This window comes from Schistocerca cancellata, chromosome 1 (assembly GCF_023864275.1).
Source record: "Schistocerca cancellata isolate TAMUIC-IGC-003103 chromosome 1, iqSchCanc2.1, whole genome shotgun sequence".
In the NCBI taxonomy this organism is placed as follows: Eukaryota; Metazoa; Arthropoda; class Insecta; order Orthoptera; family Acrididae; genus Schistocerca; species Schistocerca cancellata.
Genome location: NC_064626.1, coordinates 888271340 through 888295710, shown reverse-complemented (window position 1 = coordinate 888295710; position 24371 = coordinate 888271340). Strand labels below are relative to the sequence as shown.

The 24371-nt window shown below is 39.0% G+C and overlaps 1 protein-coding gene across 3 annotated transcripts in view; it reads right to left on the bottom strand.

Annotated features, from left to right (window-relative positions):
- The window catches only part of LOC126190737 (ankyrin repeat domain-containing protein 13D), a 124432-nt gene extending 113229 nt beyond the window's left edge, over positions 1-11203 (bottom strand). For all 3 annotated transcript variants that reach the window (XM_049931234.1, XM_049931242.1, XM_049931252.1), the window contains exons 1-2: positions 10962-11203; positions 5136-5271 (exon numbers count right to left, since the gene is read on the bottom strand). In XM_049931234.1, coding sequence (XP_049787191.1) covers positions 5136-5271; positions 10962-11060 — 235 coding nt within the window. In that variant the 5' untranslated portion in view covers positions 11061-11203. The remainder of the gene's footprint in view (positions 1-5135; positions 5272-10961) is intronic.
- Positions 11204-24371: the final 13168 nt, after the last annotated feature.

Genomic DNA, 24371 nt, shown 5'->3' with positions numbered 1-24371 from the left:
ATGAACCAAAACGGTCTTGCACCTCTGGCCAGGAATTTTTCACACATATCATTTCAGCTGTTGAATATTGTGCATCTCACAGTGAAAAGGTGCAAGTTTTAACTATTATTCCAGAGACATTTTCAAAGAACAATTTTGAACCACATTCTATCAGTATCATAGCACATGGTAGATAAATAAAAAAATGTGACATCTGTAAAAGGAGTCTTTGGAAAACCAGATCCCTATTACGGTCATCCTGTAGAAGCAGCTCAAGTTCAAATAGAGCGGTCATTTTATCTGGAAGATAAACGGGACTGTTCTCACCAGAGTGCCAACAAAAAATAAACTATAACTGTAACAGTTGAAGGTCAAAAAATTGTGAAAGTGAAGAGGTACATGACTCACAGTATTAAAGAAACTTTTGCAATTTATAAGAGCAACTACACAACTTCACACATTGGAAGATCAAAATTTTATGCACTATGACCTAAGTGGGTAGTTCCTCATACACCTAGAGTTGTCCATTTGTGTGTGTACTGTGTGAATTTGGAACTTTGTGTGGTAACTTTGAAGAACTTACTGGAGCATGTGACATATGACACTTTTGTTGGGTGTATGAAGTCATTAGTAGTCTGTGACAAAGTGAGAAACTTGATTGTTTCAAGAATGTGGTAACTGTCCTGGAAAGGGAGACACTTGGCCTGGAAAAGATAGCAGATATCTATGCAGAAAATACATATGCAACATGGGAAGACAATAAGTTAATTAAGAAAACTGTTGCTTTTGACAGTTTCATTGATGAACTTGGTAAATGGTCAGTGAAAGCAGTAACACACCAGCATCTGAAGAAATTACAACACATTGCAGAAGTGAAAGGGTGTATACAGGCTGACGAACTATGTTTAGTGCTTCACTGTGATTTTGCTGACAACTGGTCTGTAATTCTCCTATAAGTAGTACAAAGGTATCATTGGATTACTGACCAAGTTACAATTTTTACAGGAGTGAAACTTTGTTGCAGTTACAAGGGGTGACACAGGACATGACTTAGCACATGCTTTGCTAGCAATGCGCATAATTCTTCAACTGCAAACAGGGGCGATCATCATTATTTCTGATAGTGTTCCTAGTCATTTTAAAAATCGTTACCAGCTGTTTGAACTGAGTAAGTCACTTGTGCCAACTGACAGGGTATACAGTGCTACTGGTCACGGGAAGTGGCCTTGTGATGGTGTAGGCAGCCTGCTGAAGCACCACGCAACAAAGCATAATCTTTCCAGATCAAATACAGCTGTGATTCAGAATGCTGAGGATTTTATGAAGGTAATAAAATCTTACACATCCACAGCCCTCACTGTTTTGTCCAAAGAGGAAATCAAAGAAGTCCGTGAGCAGAGAAAAGAAAAATGGTCCAAACAAACTACTGTTGTGAAAGGAATTCAGAAGAGACATTGTTAAAATCAAAGTGACGGACAAACTCATACTGCATGCACTTTAAAGAGCAAGAAAGAAGAAATTTCGTTCGTTTGGCCAACACCTCAGAAACAGCAGGATAACATTCAGATTCACAACCTGAGAAGGGGGATGTTTGTGAGCTGTATATGACTGTGACTGGTGGACTATAGAGATTACAGACACCAGTTATGAGTTAAATGAAATCATAGTGAACTTTATGCTACCACATGGAGCAGGTGCTGGATATAGGTTTCCAGATGAAGGACAGCAACAACACAATCAGTGCTCACTTCCTTTCACAATGTTTTGAAGACTGTAAGTGCTCCAGTTCCTATTGGTTCAACAGGAAGATGTCATTCTATATCAAAGGAATATACTGAAGCACGGGAAAACATTTTTAGTTCATTGACTGGCTAATTTTAGTACAAAACAGAGTGCACATAAGCTGTATAAATTGAAACCATTAAGTCTCTGGACCATTCAGATACATTTTGAAACCATTTAAAATTCTTGAAGCATGAGTCTCTTACTCAGCTTTGAAAACTAAAATCACGTTAAATTAGGCTTGGTTTTGATTTTTATGAGTCTGTTATGTGATAATAAAACAGGTTTTAATGTATGGCAAAAATTTCAATTGGGTGTTTATAAAATCTGTTCAACCTAAAGGTGGAAGCTCTCCTTTTCAGGGAATGTAGAAGTATATGGTACTAACCAACAAGGGGAGAAAAAAAAAATAATAATAATAATAATATGAATTGGCATTTTTGAAAAAAAAAAAATTCTATAAATTATAAAAAAGTTCGGAATGCTATAGTAAAAGAATTTTGGAAGATAAGTCAAAATGGAGGATTTCTTTGTAATCATAAAGCAATTATCTATCCAACAGAAAAAAAAACAACAAAATATCTAAAACTGTTCCACAGATACAGCATTTTAAATTTTTTTTCCAAAATTTGCATCTTCAAAATGGTGTTTGCAATGTCAGCCTTGAAGGGCTGCATCTTGGAGCAGAATTTTTTTTTGGAGAACAAAAGAAAAAAAAAAAATGTTTTCATTACCTAGTCCTTCATTTTACACATGCTAAATTCAATAACATCCGAGACTATGAAGGTAAGACTTTTCCCTAACCTGTATCTTAAGACAACATACATGTTTATTATAAGTAAACTAAATGAATCTTTCACTCTGCAGCAGAAGTTATTAGACATTTAGGCCTGTGTGGCTTCTGGAATGTACAGTACCAGGTCTATCTAAAAGAAATCCAACAAAGCAGTATATTCCTTTTAGAATTTAGTGGAACTTTAAGAAAATCACTATGCAATTAAATTGTGAAATTTTGCTTTTCTTGCTGTTGTATTTATTCCATGAGCAAATGTGTTCACGTCCAAAGTACCTCTACAAGCAACCACTTTTGTACCCTACCGTTTAACAAAATACTTGAATGTAACATTCATCCACAGTTTTAGGTAACAAGCATACAGTCGCATACCAAAATATGCAGCTTTCATATGTCAGAATTCTTATGACTACCTTGGCTCCTTTTGCTGGTAGGAAAGATAATTTCCACATGGACTTTCATACAGCTGAGAAAAACAATGGATTTCAATATCAATCCTACAATTTCAAGAAAAAAACGTCATCCTCAGCCCATGAATTTAATTTCTTTGAGTGTTCGGCCCACGCTAATTTGTGACGGCTTGCCAAAATAATGATCAATTCTGTATCTATAATTAAATACTTATAAACATACAAAATACCCGACTGGAAAATGTGGTAACGTTTTAGTGCCCGACATATCATTTGAAAATCATAGGGAAGATCAACGAATAAAAATTAAAATCATTGCCAGGATTTGGGGGGCAGAGAGGGGGAGGGGAAGGTGCGATGTACCTGCAAAGGAAATGCCGTACAAGATGTTAATAATTCTAAAAGTACTGTTCCAGCATCTGTAGTCTCTTTCAACACTTTTGGCATGATAGCTGACTTTCAAACTAATCCAGAGGTGTGTGTGTGTGTGTGTGTGTGTGTGTGTGTGTGTGTGTGTGTGTGTGTGTGTGTGTGTGTGTGTACATGATATACAAAAGATAGGTACAGCCCATACCAAAGAGGGACCAATGACCTCAGCAGTTTGGTCCCACATGAACTTACCACCACCACCACAACAAAGTTTAACATACAGTAGGTGCCCAGAAAATATACGGAAATCTTTGCAAGAAAGTTGACTTCCTCCTCACAAAATCCTGTAGGGTAAATTTGGTGGAAAAAGTATTTAAGAAAACTTTTTAAGGAAGATTACCACCTCCATCATATATTTTGTACAGACATCCTGTGAACAACACAATAGTGATTAGATACCACTCAGAAGCAAATAAAGGTTATTTTCCCCTTGCTCCACAGGTGAATGAAATAGGGCGAAATATAACTAAAATTGATATGCAGTACCTTCCATATGGACTTTACAGTGGCTTGCAGAGTATATACACAAATATATACCAAAGGCTGGGTTCAATGTTTGTGTCTCATGTCGCAATGCCATGTTTCGTTCAGAGCAGACTGTATGACATCCTGTAATGGGGAAAAAATTAAGTCATACAGCAAATAATTCACGTGTTAGAAAAATGATCCCCAGTCATAAATGCCCAATGTCAACTACAACACCTGCCCCCCCTCCCCCCCACACGCATGGAAGGTATAGAATGGCGTGTGTTAATGGCTTAGAGGAGGGGGGAAGCGGACTGTTGGGTACAGGGTGTTGGTTGCAAATGGTTAGCAGAGACTGAGGCCAGGAGGATTATGGGAACGATGAATGTTTTGCAAAGGCAACTCCCATCTGCATAATTCAGAACAGATGGTGCTGGGTGGGGGGGGGGGGGGCAGGATTCAGATGGCTGCACCCATCTGGCGCCTTCCTCGTAACACCAGGTTTTCTGATCTATGCAGATGGGAGTTGTCCTTAGGTATCTGGATTCCTCCACTGCCTCCCCCCACTCTGCCACCCCCCCCCCCCCCAGCACCACCTTTTATGAACTACACAGATGGGAGTTACCCTTGGAAAACACACTTCACTCCCGTAATCCTCCTAACATCGATCCTCCACTAACCCTCTACCAAACAGTCTCCACCTCCTCTGCAGAGGTGCGCACACTTGTGTTCTCTAACTCATTAATGGATCTGTCCAAAAACTAACCAACTGTCATCCTTTCTTGCATGCTTTCAACGACACAATGCTTCTGCTATTCGCTAACTGGTCGTCTTTCATCCTAAATTATTTATAAATTTGACTGTAAGCGTAACTTGGAAAATGGTGTGGATGTAAGAAACATTAGACAATAGCACAGTAACATAAACGCATCTGCTACTGTACTTATGAGCAGCAATCTCTTAGTCACAAATTAGTTAAATGTGACTCGTTCATCCTGAAGAAATCTTTCACTTAAAAATGAAAGGAACCTATCAGAAACAGGGAAAGGATGAAAAACTAAAACAGTTGTGTCTTTTGAACAACCAACCAAGGAGGTTCATGCTATGATTCGCGGAGGTAAAAATTGTACTTACTAAGATAAACAACTTACATATAAACACCAAATTCCCACTATTACTTGCCCGAGACTATGAACAGCTCGTTTTATACTATATATCACAGTACATGCAACAGATAGAATAATGTTGCAATTAATTTATTAATTATGTAAACTTACCAGTCCATCCATCACAATTTTCTGTGTTGACATTGGTGGTGTGCTGCAGTAGGACGCGTGCAGATTCTAGGTGGCCAAGTGTAACAGCTAACATCAGTGGTGTTCGTCCTCTCGTGTCTCTCTTCTCTTTATCACACTGCACCAGAAATTATCAGAGATGATTACATATTTTTTAACATATGCAAAAGAAGTCAAGTATCTGCAGGTTCCATGGATCATAACTGTGACTTCTCATGATGGTGTCATATGAATCAACACACACACACACACACACACACACACACACACACACACACACACACACACACACACACACACACACACACCTTGGAAATCTATCTACTGAGTAGAAAGGTTGTCAAGCTGATATGATTTCGGTTTTTGTTTGGAATTAATTTTGTTATATATTTATTTCCTTACCTCGTGGCATGGGTGGTCACAGACTTATTCACTGATATACTACTACTGGGAAATGACTTATGCTATCCATCAATCAGCCTTAGTATGGCACAGAACTGAGTTAGGTATGCAACCGTATGAATACCACACCGTTACTTCCAAACTCAGAATGATTGTTGACAAACTGTAGAAGTATGTAGGTGTACTGTTCTGTGGTTGTCAGTAGCACAACTGTTTCAAGAGATATCTGCAAGAGGTTCTAGAGGGACACCACAAATTATCCACATTACACATTCTCGTCAACCAACACTTTCTTCCCTAATGATTACACCCCCAGAAAGATTCTATACAAAAAGAAAATAGGTAACACATAAGCCTTTTGACATTTTCATCTCAAAAATCTGATATTATTATTATTATCTATAACAGAAAACCTGCAGAGCTTATGCATTAACATGTGACTTCTACCTTCGGTTCTTATGAATATAAGCATATAAAAATATAGAAAATTCTGTTTCATTTGCTGATTTATCCTTCAGCATTAATATAATACTGAACTGAATGTGTTGTGTTTTGTCTAAATTCAGAGACAGTTCACTTACAGAAAACCAGTTATTAATTTTAAAAAAATTAATATTTGCGTTGTTGAACTTACTCCACTCGGCTTGATTATAATACTTGCAGCATGAGGAAAGAGAACTAGGCCTAGTTCTGTTTATTGGCTATATGACACAAGATCATTTATTTATAACAAGAATGGACACAAAATTGAACCTGCAGCGTTATAACTGTAGTAATTATTTCCAGTTCTGAAGCTCTTTCATCGTGTACACTACCCCAAGTTTCTTAATGCAACACTTTGCAGCTTTTTATTTTGACAGAATTAAAACCAGATCAACGATAAAGGAACATTTACACTTCTCTAGGAAAACACTTTGCAATATTTTTGTCATTTAAATTTTGCACAATATGATTTGTGAGTTTAAAAGTCACATGTTCTATGGTTAGCCCCCCCACCCAAAGAACCATGGACCTTGCTGGTGGTGGGGAGGCTTGCGTGCCTCAACGATACAGATAGCCGTACCGTAGGGGCAACCACAATGGAGGGGTACCTGTTGAGAGGCTAGACAAATGTGTAGTTCCTGAAGATGGGCAGCAGCCTTTTCAGTAGTTGCAGGGGCAACAGTCTGGATGATTGACTGATCTGGCCTTGTAACACTAACCAAAATGGCCTTGCTGTTAAGGTACTGCGAACGGCTGAAACCAAGGGGAAACTACGGCCGTAATTTTTCCCAAGGCCATGCAGCTGTACTGTATGATTAAATGAAGATGGCGTCCGCTTGGGTAAAATATTCCAGAGGTAAAACAGTCCCCCATTCCGATCTCCGGGCGGGGACTACTCAAGAGGACATCGTTATCAGGAGAAAGAAAACTGGCGTTCTACGGATCGGAGCGTGGAATGTCAGATCCCTTAATCGGGCAGGTAGGTTAGAAAATTTAAAAAGGAAATGGATAGGTTAAAGTTAGATATAGTGGGAATTAGTGAAGTTCGGTGGCAGGAGGAACAAAACTTTTGGTCACACGAATACAGGGTTATAAATACAAAATCAAATAGGGGTAATGCAGGAGTAGGTTTAATAATGAATTAAAAAAATAGGAGTGCGGGTAAGCTACTACAAACAGCATAGTGAACGCATTATTGTGGCCAAGATAGACACAAAGCCCATGCCTACTACAGTAGTTTATATGCCAACTAGTTCTGCAGGTGATGAAGAAATTGATGAAATGTATGGTGAGATAAAAGAAATTATTCAGGTAGTGAAGGGAGACAAAAGTTTAATAGTCATGAGTGACTGTAATTCGAGAGTAGGAAAAGGGAGAGAAGGAAACATAGTAGGTGAATATGGATTGGGGGTAAGAAATGAAAGAGGAAGCTGCCTGGTAGAGTTTTGCGCAGAGCATAACTTAATCATAGCTAACACTTGGTTCAAGAATCATGAAAGAAGGTTGTATACATGGAAGAACCCTGGAGATACTAGAAGATATCAGATATATCACATAATGGTAACACAGAGATTTAGGAACCAAGTTTTAAATTGTAAGACATATTCAGGGGCAGAAGTGGACTCTGTAGATTAAAACTGAAGAAATTGCAAATAGTTGGGAATTTAAGAATATGGGACCTGGATAAACTGAAAGAACCAGAGATCGTACAGGGTTTCAGGGAGAGAATAAGGGAACAATTGACACGAATGGGGGAAAGAAATGCAGTAGAAGAAGAATGGGTAGCTCTGAGGGATGAAATAGTGAAGGCAGCAGAGGATCAAATACGTAAAACGACGAGAGCTAGTAGAAACCTTTGGGTAACAGAAGAAATATTGAATTTAACTGATGAAAGTAGAAATTATAAAAATGCAGTAAATGAAGCAGACAAAAAGGAATACAAACGTCCCAAAAATGAGATCGGCAGGAAGTGCAAAATGGCTAAGCAGGGATGGCTAGAGGACAAATGTAAGGATGTAGAGGCTTATCCCACTAGGGGTAAGATAGATACTGCCTACAGGAAAATTAAAGAGACCTTTGGAGAAAAGAGAACCACTTGCATGAATATAAAGAGCTCAGTTGGAAACCCAGTTCTAAGCAAAGAAGGGCAAGCAGAAAGGTGGAAGGAGTATATAGAGGGACTATACAAGGGCGATGTACTTGAGGACAATATTATGAAAATGGAAGACGATGTAGATGAAGATGAAATGGGAGATACGATACTGCGTGAAGAGTTTGACAGAGCACTGAAAGACCTGAGTCGAAACAAGGCCCTTGGAGTAGACAACATTCCATTAGAACTACTGACAGCCTTGGGAGAGCCAGTCCTGACAAAACTCTACCATCTGGTGAGCAAGATGTATGAGACAGGCGAAATACCCTCAGACTTCAAGAAAAATATTATAATTTCAATCCCAAAGAAAGCAGGTGTTGCCAGATGTGAAAATTACCGAACTATCAGTTTAATAAGTCACAGCTGCAAAATACTAATGCGAATTCACAGATGAATAGAAAAACTGATAGAAGCCGACCGCAGGGAAGATCAGTTTGGATTCCGTAGAAATGTTGGAACACGTGAGGCAATACTGACCCTACGACTTATCTTAGAAGAAAGAGTAAGGAAAGGCAAACCTACGTTTATAGCATTTGTAGACTTAGAGAAAGCTTTTGACAATGTTGATTGGAATACTCTCTTTCAAATTCTGATGGTGGCAGGTGTAAAATACAGGGAGCGAAAGGCTATTTACAATTTGTACAGAAACCAGATGGCAGTTATGAGTCGAGGGGCATGAAAGGGAAGCAGTGGTTGGGAAGGAAGTGAGACAGGCTTGTAGCCTATCCCCGATATTATTCAATCTGTATATTGAGCAAGCAGTAAAGGAAACAAAAGAAAAGTTCGGAGTAGGTATTAAAATCCATGGAGAAGAAATAAAAACTTTGAGGTTTGCCGATGACATTGTAATTCTGTCAGAGGCAGCAAAGGACTTGGAAGAGCAGTTGAACGGAATGGATAGTGTCTTGAAAGGAGGATATAAGATGAACATCAACAAAAGCAAAACGAGGATAATGGAATGTAGTCGAATTAAATTGGGTGATGCTGAGAGAATTAGATTAGGAAATGAGGCACTTGAAGTAGTAAAGGAGTTTTGCTATTTGGGGAGTAAAATAACTGATGACGGTCGAAGTAGAGAGGATATAAAATATAGACTGGCAATGGCAAGGAAAGAGTTTCTGAAGAAGAAAAACTTGTTAACATCGAGTATAGATTTAAATGTCAGGAAGTCCTTTCTGAAAGTATTTGTATGGAGTGTAGACATGTATGGAAGTGAAACATGGACGATAAATAGTTTAGACAAGAATAGAATAGAAGTTTTCGAAATGTGGTGCTACAGAAGAATGCTGAAGATTAGATGGATAGATCACATAACTAATGAGGAGGTATTGAACAGAATTGGGGAGAAGAGGAGCTTGTGGCACAACTTGACTAGCAGAAGGGATCGGTTGGTAGGACATGTTCCAAGACATCTAGGGATCACCAATTTAGTATTGGAGGGCAGTGTGGAGGGTAAAAATCGTAGAGGGAGACCAAGAGATGAATACACTAAGCAGATTCAGAAGGATGTAGGCTGCAGTAGGTACTGGGAGATGAAGAAGCTTGCACAGGATAGAGTAGCATGGAGAGTTGCATTAAACCAGTCTCAGGACTGAAGACCACAACCACAACAATAACAACAACATGGTTAGCTCTTTTTTAAGTCCAATTTGAGGGTATCTTATTTTGAGAGAAGCGTGTTCTGGTTCTTGTGCACAGAATCCTTTTGAATATCTTCAAGGAGGAGGTAATTAGTGAGGCTGGCAGCTATTAATACCTATTACTATCTTCCTTTAAAGCAGTCTGACTACAGCACATGTCAGTCTGTCTGGCATATCCCCTGTGATAGTGATGGACTGCTTATGGGTGAAGCACAAGATGTTTAATTCTTTACTTATTATCAACTTGACGAGAGTATTTGCTTCTAAGGGAGTTAATTACATTCTTAACTTATTTGGCTTGGCATATAGTAATTCTGATTTACATGTAGGTATCTGATAAAAAATCAATTCTTGTGTAAAGCTATGCTGGTGCTTGTAATTCTGTAAATATTAGTTTTCCAAGTAGAAACAATGCTGAACACAAGAGAACCATCAAAATGACGGTAAGCTGAATAAATATCTATTGGACTTTACCTCAACAACAGTAGGAGATAATCTACGAAAGCAAAATGTGCTAGACAGCAACATCACAAAGTATATGGACGAAAAAGGTCGAGAGGCGTTAGAAACTGGAGCGCGCGTCACTCGATTCGGGTGCTAACAGTGCTAATAATCTTTCACCGAATGAGAATGGAATGAAACGACCAGCAATGACATTTTTCAATGTAAGCGCAATTTGAAACGGTGCTTTTGTCTACTACCAAGTAGCTCTGTCAGCGAACGAAGCTCTAAACATATCACAGTCTAACGATCCATTTAATATAATGCAGAATAGAATCGTATTTCATTACGTTACAACCAAGTCACAATTCTAGTGACGAACACACACGTAGTGTCATTTGCGGGGCTTCATCCCATAACTTCACAGGCTTCTTCACTCGCACCAATGGCAAAAGTGAACATGACAATCCGTTCTGGTTTGAAATTGCTCATCAAAATACTATTACGAAAATGCCAAGGTATAATCATTTATTCGCTTATTATTCACAGCCGTCATCAATGAATAAATGAGAAACATCTAAGGTACAGGATGACAAACAACACTCACAATCAGAGTATCACACTGCATTGACATCAGCTCTAAAATACGAGACAATCGAAGCAACAATACGTCCTCCAAACACTACTAACCGCATCTTTTGACAGTACTCTGTCCAATTCCTTGTAGTCATTATTCCACACAAGCCAATGTATAGGATATTCATTTTTTATATCATCGATAGACGGCATTTTACTGTACACAATAACAAAACTCAATTTGGGGGAAAAAATACTAGATAATGTTCTAAATTAAATATTTGATCACGCCCCCATCATACACAACACAACCACCATGCTCAAATTCTGACACAACCAAAGTTACTTCTAACAAAGATTCTGGATTCGGCAAGATTAACTTAATTAAGTGTTCCAAAGATGACGATAGATACCCATTTTTTTCCATTTCACAAACCTATAATTGGTAGCCTATAATCAAATATAGAATTAACTGCCACTTCATGAAAAAGTGAAATGTAGTAAAATATTTAAAATCGTTCATTTCTATCATTATTCACCGCACATTACGAATGCTTCGTAACAAGTAAGATCTCAAGTGGCTTTCAGTATCCAGAATCCGATGGTTAAAACACTCAAAATCAGAGGTTTTTATAGGACGCAAAGTTACGATAGCGTCGCCATTCCAATATTTATAATAAACAAAAACACAAGATGAAGAAACAATTAAAAATTATACTTACATGGAGTAAACTCTGCCCATACCTACCTGTAAACGCCTCTATAGCACTTGGCGGAGCGTACTTATTTTCTAAAACGTATTAGGCTTCTTTGTTTCCATTCGTGTATGGAGCGTGATACAAATCACTGCTTAAATCCCTGCGTGTGAGTTGATGTTAGTCTAATCTTTTCTTCGCATTTTCTATAGAAGCAATATGTGAGAAGATATAGTATATTCAAAGATTTCTCATTTAAAGTTGGTTCTTGAAAGTTTGTAAGTAGACTTTCACAAATAGATGGCACTTGTCTTCAGGCATCTAAACGTTCAAGTTCTTCAGCAACTGCGTGACGTTCGCCCATAGGTCAAACAAACCCCTCACCGTTCATGTGGTATTCTTTATGCACCAGTACATTATATATCCTCTAATAGTCCTATGTGGTATGGATTTCACACACTTGAACAATATTATACGCTCAGCCGTATGAGTGTTGTGTCAGAAACCTCCTCTGTAGTCTATATTGTCCTAGTAGTAATACCAATGAAGTGAGGTCTGTTGACTCCTTTACCTTCACAGTTTGTGTGAACTGACTGATTCTAGTTGTGACTCACAGATATTTTAGTCATAGTATACTATGTTTCTTCGTTTTTTTGAAGAGTGCAATGTTACATTTCTGACCATTTAAAGTATGGCGACATCACTGATCCACTTCGCCACAATAACTGAGCGAATCAATCGCTAAGTACGAGTGCACTCTCTCACAGCGATATCCGGAGAAAATACTTTGGGTTTCAAGCCATGTCAAGTGGTTAACTGCTCACAAGGTTTCGGTAAAGCTCTCCTCTGCCATTGTCAAGTGGATAAATATTAGACAGACCAACACTTTCTGGAATTGTGCCACAAATGAAGAAATAGAGTTCAAACTACATGACCACACCCTCAATAAAGACGGTGAATTGCAGCTGAGTACGGCCTGGGATCCTGTGATTGGAGAGCGGAAGCAGACGCAGTGGTAGTGCCACCAAAACATTGCCACATGCAGTGTGGGACCTGGCACCAGTGGTGTCACTGATAGTGGGGCGGCTATATAGGCATGGTAGCGGCATTCTCACAACAGTCAACCACTTGACAATGGTAGATGAGATCTCTGCAGAAAGCTCATGGCAGTTAATCATTTGACACAGCTTAAACACGAGAATACTTTATTAATAAATGAATCGTTGACTATACAAAAGTATCTTTATTTATTTTTTATCCATCTTTCAGCATTAACATGCCATCGATGTCGTCAGAAGAATTACAGCTGTTTTTACATTATGTTTTGCGTAGAAAGATATTACATGGTAAAAATATAGCAGTGTTGTACCCTATTAGCTTATAACTGCCTCTACACTCATATCTATACATAACAGTAAGACTTATTTTATCAGCATTAACATGCAGCCTATGTCGTCAGAAGAATTACAGCTATTTGTACATGATGTTTCATATCACAAAATATTACATGGTAAAATATATAGCAGTGTTGTATCCTATTAGCTTATAGCTGCCTCTACACCCATATCTATACACGAGATTAGATTAGATTAGTTTTTCGTTCCATAGATCCGTGCTGAGGAGATTCTCCTGGATGTGGAACATGTCAATTTTTTTATGCTGAAATAACAATACTAATAGTATGAATATGTACAATCATCATTTGTTTCTATTAAAAAATTCGTCAATGGAGTAGAAGGAGTTGGCCACTAGTAAGTCTTTCAGGCTCCTTTTAAACAGATCTTTATTTGTAACTAAATTTTTTATGTTTGCTGGCAAGTTATTGAAGATGAGTGTTGAACTAAAGTAAGTGCTTTTAAGTCCTTGTGCAGATAATTTTTGTTCCTGGTATTGTATGTATGAACTGAGCTGTTTGTTGGAAAAAGAGATATATTATTTAGGACAAATTTCGTTAAGGAGTAAAGATACTGAGAGGCAGTAGTTAGTATACCCAATTCTTTGAAGAGGTTTCTATAGGACATCCATGAATTTACTCCACAAATAATACATATTACACGCTTTTGGATTCTGAAAACTTTTGCTTGACTTGAAGAGTTACCCCAAAATATTATACCATATGACATTATGGAATTGAAGTAGGCAAAGTATGCAAGCTTTTTCATTTTTATGTCGACTATGTCTGCTAACACCTGAATTGCAAATACAGATTTGTTAAGGCGTTTCTGCAGTTCTGTGGTGTGCTCCTCCCAACTGAATTTATTATCGAGTTGTAAACCCAGGAATTTAAGACTGTCAAGCTCTTCTATCTGCTCTTCTTCATACTTTATGCATATGCTGGGTGGAAACCTCTTACAGATTCTGAACTGCATATAGTTAGTCTTTTCGAAGTATAATGTCAGTGAGTTGGCTTTAAACCATTTATTAATATCCATGAAAATATCATTAGCAGACCTTTCAAGAACTACACTCGACATACTATTTATTGCAATACTTGTGTCATCTGCAAACAAAACGAACTTTGCTTCTGGCAGTGTAACTGATGAGAGATCATTATTGTACACAAGAAAAAGCGATGGCCTTAAGATGGATCCTTGTGGGACACCACATGTAATTTCTTCCCATTCTGATGATGACTGGTGACTTAATTCACTAGTGCCTTGAACTGACGCTCTTTGTTTCTTGTTAGCGAGGTATGACTTGAACCATTTTGTGGCACTGGCCGTGACACCATAGAATTCTAATTTATTTAAAAGGATGTTGTGGTTCACACAATCAAATGCCTTTGACAAATCACAGAAAATACCTGCTGCTTGTAACTTGTTATTTAATGAATTAAGTACATTTTCACTGTAGGTGTAAATAGCCTTCCCGATATCAGAACTCTTCAGAAATCCAAACTGTGTTCTTGATAATATGTTATTTGTGGTCAGATGGTTGAGAAGCTGACTGTGCATTACTTTTTCTAAACTTTTTGACAATGCTGGCAAAAGTGAAATCGGTCTGTAGTTTGATGGTATCTCTTTATCCCCTTACTTGAATAGAGGCTTAACATCTGCATATTTTAGCCAGTCAGGAAATGTCCCAGTTATAATTGAGTGGTTACACAAGTAACTTTGAATTGTACTAAACTCACAAGATCATGCCTTAATTAACTTTGTTGATGTTTCATTGTAACCACTGGAATGCTTTGTTTTTAAATATTTTATTGTGGAAGTTATTTCTTTTGGTGAAGTGAGTGACATATTCATGTACCTGAAGCTATTTGTAAAGGCTAGTTTCAGATATTCAAGGGCACTATTTACTGATCCTGACAATCCCATTCTATCAGTAACAGATATAAAGTACTTGTTAAATAGATTTGCCACACTATCTTCTTCTCATAGTGCATTTGTTTAGATGTCTGAATTACCTTTTTTAATATTTTACAGCATTCCTTGTATTTAGCTAAATCATCAGCATTGGAGCTATTCTTGGTCGACAGATGCATTTTCCTTTTTGTCTTACAGGAAGTCTTTATTCCTTGTGTAATCCATGGTTTTATTATAGACTTCTGTTTAATTTGAGTAACTTTTAGAGGAAAACAGTTTTCAAACATGGTACTGACGTTCGTGAATGTGTTATATTTTTCATTCATGTCATGAGCACTATAAACATCCTTCCAGTTCATATCTTTGAGCAGTTTTCTAAAACACTCAATTTTTGGTTGATTGACTACTCTCCTGTACTCAGATTTGGCAGTCTTCATAATCTGCTTAGAATTTACATCTAAAACAAGGACCTGCATGTCATGATCTGATAGTCCATTTATTACAGGTTTTATGATATGATTTTGTTCCTTTGATTTGTCTATAAAAATGTTATCAAAGGCTGTCCTTGAGGTTTTAGTGATCCTCGTTGGAAAGTTTACAGTGTGAGTTAGATTGAAAGACAACATTACTAACTGCAGTAAATGTTTACTGGAAGATTGGATTAGAAAATCTGTATTAAAGTCACCAGCAATCATAATTTCTTTGTTTCTTCCTGTTAAATAACCCAAAAGAGTTTCTAGATGATTTATGAATAGATTATAATTTCCTGCAGGTGCTCGGTAAATAGTTACTATTATATAGGATCTGTTATGGATCTCTACTTCTGTTGCACATGCTTCTAGATGCTGCTCTAAACAGAATTTATAAATGTCAATGTTCTTGAATTTATGGCGGTTTTTAATAAATGTGGCAACTCCTCCTCCATCCATATCTACTCTGCAGAAGTAGGAAGCTAGCTTAAATCTTGAAATGTCTAACATATCTATACCAGTGATCACTTGATGTTCAGAGAGGCAGATTATGTCAATTTGGTTAGATGAATTCATTTCATCTATACAAATGAGTAGTTCATCAACTTTATTTCTGAGTCCCAGAATGTTCTGGTGTAATAAAGATAACTGATACTGCATACTAATGGGATTATAACTGCTATGGCGAAGATGAACTGGCAGTTTCTGATTACTTTCTGTTAAACATTGTTTAAATGGAGGCTGTGTGCTAAAATCTGATTCCTGTTCATCTGTTTTCTCAAACTGGGTGTACCTGCCAATCTCTCTTAAAACTTGTTTTCTTTCCCCCTTCCCTATCCTAAAAAAGGCATCCCTCTGACACCTGTGACCACTGGTGTTTCACCACTTGTGACATTGTCCACCCTTAAGTTTTCTGCAATCAACCCAGACAGTTTTCCCTTCCCTCTCCTATTGAGGTGAAGGCCATGCCTAGTGTAGTCTCACCTATCGATAGTATCCACAGAAATCAAACCAATATGGGACCCTATATCCGTCCTAAGCAGCCACTCCAACTCCAAGTTCACGCTCCCGACGAAAGAGTTTAAATGAGGCCGATCATGGTGTCTCAACACAGACACAAAACCCACGCTCGTATCCTTCGTTGCTGATGCTATCTTCACCAGGTCACTCTCTATGGATACTCAGAGTCTGTGTCAATGCTATTTCCTGGGCCACCCACTATAACCAAGGCATCCTCCTTCGTAAAATCCTTGCATAAAGAACCTACATCCTCTGTTGCCTGACTCAGATCTGCAATAGGTTTGTAAAAGTTTGTGACCTGGTAGTCTCGACCTAGATTTTCCTGCAGTAGTTGGCCAACACCTCTACCATGGGAACTACCTAACAACAGAACTTTCTTTCTCTTTACAAATTTCCCTACCTTTGTCAAGTCCTTGAAATCTTGTTGTGCCCTTTCTACAGCTTCAGCTCCATGAGGCTCATCCGATTCTGACTGAGGCAACAGGCCAAATCTATTTTCAAGATTTATGACAAAGCTGTCTGATGCTCTCCTTTGCCTGTTCCCCCTATTACCTGTTGCCACTTCCCACCTCTGTTCACCCTTCTCCCTCTTTAACCTGTCCAGATCCTCCCTTGCCTTGTCTAGGTCAGCTTGAAGCTGCAATTTTCCCTTCCTGTTCCAGTATTTTCCTATCTCTACTGCAGATCCTACAATACCACTGGTGAGCCTCATTTATGTCCCCATTTCCCACGCCACTACATTCGCCCCAATGAAGAAAACTACATCACCCATCACACCACACCCCGGAGCTAACGATCCTACGACATGTCACACACTTCTCACTCATGGTAAAAACAGTAATCGTATAAACTGATTTAAGTACTGACTAAAACGTTAACAAAGGACCCTAGAAACTATTCAGGCATATACAAATAAATTGAAAGAGTACTGAATAAAAAAACTGGTAATTACATGTAAGTTTAAGTCACTGTTTACTTACGATACACGCGCGTGAAACTAAGCCTAAAATCCGTGCTATAGGCGCGAGAAGGAAAATAAACTTCTTACCCCATTTAATCTCCTTTAACACTTCACTAACACTTCCACTAATGTAACAACACTTATATTATATTTATACCAACTAGAAACGTTTAGCTATACGTTTAATTCACTGTTTACTTAAGATTCGTGCACGTGAAATTAGGCCTAGTATTCGTGCTACAGGCGCGAGAAGAAAAATACGCTTCTCAACCCCGTTTAATCTTATTTTATACTTTACTAACACTTCCACTAATTTAACAACACGTATATTATATAAATAACAGCTGTAAACGTTTAAAATAGCTTAATAACAACGCTTTTTGTAATTATTTATTGCAGCAAATACTCGAAGAGTCCGCGTCGGCGCAGTGTTGCCAACAACCTCCTAACATGACAGTAAGCCTTATTTTATCAATAAATTAGGTCATCTTTACAACTACTCTGAAATTCTTCTATACTATAAAAGGTATTTTCCTTCATCCACACTTTGGTTTTATTTTTGAAAATATCCAGTGAAACCAGTTGAGCCTGTATGGGTAGAGTGTTGAATAATTTTATGCCTATGTATTCATAGCTAGATTGGGTTGTGGGTATATCAATCATATTTGTTTGTCGAGTATTGTGTTGATGAACAGCTTTCCCTTCAATTTAGTGGTTTATGTTTCCTTTTATGTTTAATAGGCAACAATATATGTAAAGAGATGGGACTGTGAGAATGTTTAAGTCTTTAAAATAAGGTCTACATGAGGCCTTGTAGTCAGTGATTCCATAAAGATGTCTAATTGCTTTTCTCTGCCAAATGAAAATTTTTTTGGCTCTGGGGGAGTTACCCCATAAAACACGGCTTCAGAACATACGTGCTCGCGGAGCAAGCTGTGAGCAGCAAGGCGCGAACACGGAGCAGCGCGAGTACGCTACGCCCACTACTGGACCAGAGCAGAGAGCGGGGAGAGTCTCCTGGGGCACACAACAGCTGCCGCCAGTCAATGTAAATCCGCGGCCACCTGCAGGGATATCACTCACGAATTATTACTGCGACAAATGAAACACATAAAGGAGAATGTACAAGTGCCACATAATTTTATTAGCTTTGTGTATGCCTTTACATTCGTATTAATTTGTGAACTGTTACACAATAAAAGGTGTCACTGAAGTGTGGGATTCTTGGTTATCTTGTACTTTTTGCCCTTTACAATTGCGTCTATGTTCGAAGTAATTGTTCTTGTGCATTGTAGGCACAGCGTGTAGTTTAAATTTCGATCAGTCAGTGCGTTCCTCAGGTGCGTCTTGTTACATTTCATTGCAGAGAAGAGTTGTTCACAAACATACGTGGAACCAAACATTGATATTATTGTAGCCGCCAGTTTGTGCAAACGTGGAAATCTATCCTGAAGGAAGTGTCTGTAGAATTCCAAAATGTTTTTCTTGTTCTGAAATTTGTCTCTGTATTCTCTGTCACACTGCAGGTCAATAATTTCCAGTTGCAGCTCAGGACGAATCTCTTCAATATTCGCTGAATATGGAGAGGAGAACAGATCAAAATCACAGTCTAATGCTGTCAGATCTTGAAAGCGTTGATCAAATTCTTCCTTAAGGGCAACTAAACTATGTGAATAACGTTCACAGCCTTTGTGAACATCTTGCATGGATGATAATTTCGGAAAATGAGCTAGATTTCCTGTTTCCAGCTGACTCACCCAAAGTGTCAATTTCATTTTAAAAGCTCGTATTCGATTTATGAAATGAATAATTAGCAGATCTTTACCTTGTAGTGAAATGTTCAAAGCATTCAAATGGTTAGTTAAATCTGCTAAGAACGCGAGATCACATTTCCATGAAGGCTTTTTCAATTCAGGAACACACATGTTATTTATTTCCATGAACATATTTATCTCATCTAATAGGCAAAAAAATCGATTTAATAATTCGCCGCGACTAAGCCAGCAGACCTCGCCGTAATAAGGCAGGCTACCATACTGGCTTTCTACATCCTCAAGGAAGCTTTTAAATTGCCTGTGTTGTAGCCCATGCTTCCTTATATAACTGGTTGTATAAACAACAACACTCATCACATATTCTAGAGTGATATTCTTTGCACGTAAGTTTTCCTGGTGGATCACACAGTGAACGCCCCTTATTTCATTCGGCACGGTCAGTTTTTGCATTTTCTCCTTCAACAGCGCAACGAAACCTGATTTTTTCCCCTGTCATCGCTGGTGCACCGTCTGTAGACACTGAAACTAAAGAATTCCACGACAATCCTATATTTTTAACACTTTCTTCAACACTACCGAAAATATCACCTCCAGTTGTAGTGTTCTTCATGGCTACTACAGCGAGGAGCTCCTCACTTACCTGAAGATCTCTAGTAACACCTCTAATAAATATGGCAAGCTGCGCTGTTCCAGTGATATCAACACTTTCATCCAGAGCTAGAGAATATGCCATAAAATCTTTACAGATATTTGCAAGCTGGCTCTGGACGTCATCTGCCATGTCCTGTATGCGACGCATAATGGCCATGTTAGATAATGGCACAATCCGAAACTGTTTAACTTGAGATGGACACAAATGTTCCGCTGCAACTAATAAACATTCTTTTATTAAATCGCCATCAGTGAAGGGGCGCAGGGATTTTGCTAAAAACAAAGCAATTTTGTAACTCACTCTAAGAGCTGCCTCAGTTGATTTTTCTTCGTCGTCCACATCTTCTTCGGATAGCTTCCTTTTAAGTTTAATAACTTCCTGTGCACTATCTTGTCCATCACATTTTCCACTTCCGTAGTCTTTCGCGTGGTACGACATATAATGTCGCTGCAAATTAAATTTCCTAAAAGAATTCAGCGTTTTGTGACATACTACACATTTTGCAACACCGTCTTTTTCTGTAAACAGATACAATTCCTCCTAATGGGGGTTGAACTGCGAAAGCATGGTTGGGGTTACACAACGGCGACTTGACATGATTCTTAACCACCGAAGTGACTGTTAGAGCTGATCTTAGTGCTTTAAACGTTACACAGTCGGCGCGAATTCAATAGGCACGCTGCGGCCCTATTCAAACATGCGCGCGCATTTCCCCTCCCTCCCCACCCTCCCTACTCCCCGACCTTGCACCTGCTCGCGAGCACGTGCCTGAGCAGACGCGAGTACTCGCGCCAAAAACCGGCCAGTTGTGAAGCCCAGCCATAAAAAAATGCCATATTGTAGATGGCAGTGAAAGAAGGCATTGTATGAATGAAGTAATAAATCTTGTGTAACACATGTGTGTAGTTTGGCTAGTAGGTAGATAACTCATGATAACTTTCGACATACATAAACTGTATGTGTGTCCCACATTAATTTCAAGTCAATGTGTATTCCTAGTAGTTTAACAGATGATAACTCAGTGTTACTGTTTGATAGACTGAGGATTATTTTGACAGTCTTTCCACGGTTCATACTTAACTCATTAGCTTTAAACCAGATATTAGATACACTCCTGGAAATGGAAAAAAGAACACATTGACACCGGTGTGTCAGACCCACCATACTTGCTCCGGACACTGCGAGAGGGCTGTACAAGCAATGATCACACGCACGGCACAGCGGACACACCAGGAACCGCGGTGTTGGCCGTCGAATGGCGCTACCTGCGCAGCATTTCTGCACCGCCGCCGTCAGTGTCAGCCAGTTTGCCGTGGCATACGGAGCTCCATCGCAGTCTTTAACACTGGTAGCATGCCGCGACAGCGTGGACGTGAACCGTATGTGCAGTTGACGGACTTTGAGCGAGGGCGTATACTGGGCATGCGGGAGGCCGGGTGGACGTACCGCCGAATTGCTCAACACGTGGGGCGTGAGGTCTCCACAGTACATCGATGTTGTCGCCAGTGGTCGGCGGAAGGTGCACGTGCCCGTCGACCTGGGACCGGACCGCAGCGACGCACGGATGCACGCCAAGACCGTAGGATCCTACGCAGTGCCGTAGGGGACCGCACCGCCACTTCCCAGCAAATTAGGGACACTGTTGCTCCTGGGGTATCGGCGAGGACCATTCGCAACCGTCTCCATGAGGCAGGGCTACGGTCCCGCACACCGTTAGGCCGTCTTCCGCTCACTCCCCAACATCGTGCAGCCCGCCTCTAGTGGTGTCGCGACAGGCGTGAATGGAGGGACGAATGGAGACGTGTCGTCTTCAGCGATGAGAGTCGCTTCTGCCTTGGTGCCAATGATGGTCGTATGCGTGTTTGGCGCCGTGCAGGTGAGCGCCACAATCAGGACTGCATACGACCGAGGCACACAGGGCCAACACCCGGCATCATGGTGTGGGGAGCGATCTCCTACACTGGCCGTACACCACTGGTGATCGTCGAGGGGACACTGAATAGTGCACGGTACATCCAAACCGTCATCGAATCCATCGTTCTACCATTCCTAGACCGGCAAGGGAACTTGCTGTTCCAACAGGACAATGCACGTCCGCATGTATCCCGTGCCACCTAACGTGCTCTAGAAGGTGTAAGTCAACTACCCTGGCCAGCAAGATCTCCGGATCTGTCCCCCATTGAGCATGTTTGGGACTGGATGAAGCGTCGTCTCACGCGGTCTGCACGTCCAGCACGAACGCTGGTCCAACTGAGGCGCCAGGTGGAAATGGCATGGCAAGCCGTTCCACAGGACTACATCCAGCATCTCTACGATCGTCTCCATGGGAGAATAGCAGCCTGCATTGCTGCGAAAGGTGGATATACACTGTACTAGTGCCGACATTGTGCATGCTCTGTTGCCTGTGTCTATGTGCCTGTGGTTCTGTCAGTGTGATCATGTGATGTATCTGACCCCAGGAATGTGTCAATAAAGTTTCCCCTTCCTGGGACAATGAATTCACGGTGTTCTTATTTCAATTTCCAGGAGTGTATTTTGAGACATTCTTCACTTTCTTCCTTCAATTTGTTTATATCCTTTCGAGAATTAGTTAAAGTCGTGTCATCAGCATGGAGGACAAATTTACAGGGTAAGTTACTCGGAAAGTCATTCACAAATAATATAAATAGTAAAGGGCAAAGAACTGAGTCTGAGGAACACCTCATTTTATACTTAGAGTCTGTGACTTTTGGCCATTATGCTTTACAATTTGTTTTCTATTGCTGCGGTATGATTCAATTAGTGAGAGTTCCAAGTGTTTGATTCCATAGCAACACAGTTTTTCTAATATTAATTTGTGGTTAACTGAGTCAAAAGCAGTCAATTAAAATGGCTTCAGCAGATAATTTTGACTCGAATGAGCTTAGTACAAAAGAGATGAGGTTTTCAACTGCTTTGGCTGTTGATAAGTTTGACCTAAATCCATACTGAGAATCATTTAATATATTGTTGTCTGATAGGTGTATGCATATTTCCTGCAGTATGCAATATTCTATTATTTTTGAGAGAATAATCACAAATGAAATTGGTCTATAATTATTAATTGAGGACTTGTCACCCTTTTTATAAAATGGTATGACAACTGTCTTTTTGAGACATTCTGGAAAGTATCCACTAGAGAGCATCCAGTTTCTCAGTATGCAAAGAAGATATGATGTGAGACCTACAATTTTTGTAATTACTAAGTTTGGCAGGCCATAAACATCTTCAGATCTGGAGTATCCTAATTTAGAGGTTGCTTTAAATATATCAATGACTTGTACTTCCCTCTATTTACAAGTTGACACTATGTTTGTAATGTTTTGTTGAAAATTTCTGCCAGATGTGGGGTGAGAAATAGGTGTACATGTAGAACTGGAATTCTGGTTGCCTTGACTTGAGAGGCTAAGCTTGGCAGAGTTGACAAAAGTGATTGAAATCATCAGTAGTGATGTTAGCAGTGTTTGTGTTGTCTTTATAGTTTATATCTATACCTAGCTCTGCTTTTATTACTTTCCATGCAGCCTTACATCTATTATGTGATTCTTTAATGAAATCACCATTTGCCTTACACTTGGCTATTTTAATTTCAGATCTGTATTTTCTTTATAATTTTCAGTTTCTTTATCTACCGCTCTCTTTTTGACCTTGTTGTGACAACTAATTACTAGTAGTTTCAGTTTTCGTAACTGAGATGAAAACCACTTCTGTAAAGTTGAGTGGCTAGGTTTCTTGACTTTTTTGTTTTTTAACCAGTGGACATTATGTATGGAAGATTTTAGAAATGATTTTGAGGAATGTGCTGAAGGCTTCATCAACATTTCTGGAGGAATGTATAACAGTATTCCAATCTATAGACTTAAGTTCTTCTCTATACTTTCAAATATTTCGGTCTATAAATAGTCTCACACACTGAGTTTGTTCCTGGCCTTCTTTCGGTTTTTCAGTAATTAGTTTTACCCATATACCTCTGTGGTCTGACAGGTAATTGACATAAAATAACCTAGCTCAAAATCACATTTGTATACATTTGTTATTAGATTGTCAAGACAGGAGAAATGTCTTGTAGGACTTTCATTAGTACAAAAGAGATTACAGGATCTTAACATATTTACTAAATTAACATTTCTGGCTCTCATTTTCCTTAATGTCTATGTTTAGATCCCCAAAAATTAATATTTTGTATTTAGTATACTTTTGTATACTGATTGCAAGTTTTTCTAAACATTCTAGAAATTGTTCTACATTACTTTCAGGAGTATAATATAAAGATACAGTTATCAGCTGTATACTAGGTATAATCAAAGCAGCTGCTTCAAAAACACCTTTAATACATAAGTCACTAACTTCAAGAACAGAAAACTTTAAGTCTAGATAATTGCTAACATATATGGATGAACCCCCATAAGATTCACTGGGTCTGCAGTAGTATGTAGCTACTTTGAAACCTGATGATACATACAGTTATATATCTTCTTCCTTTAACCAATGTTCGTTTATACATAAAATCATTTTTTGTTACTTTTTCATAGTATACCAAGCTCATCAGCTTTATTTTTCCAAGACCTGATATTTAAGTGCAGAAGGGGAGGAGTAAAGTTTTATGGGGCAGTGGAGAACATTTA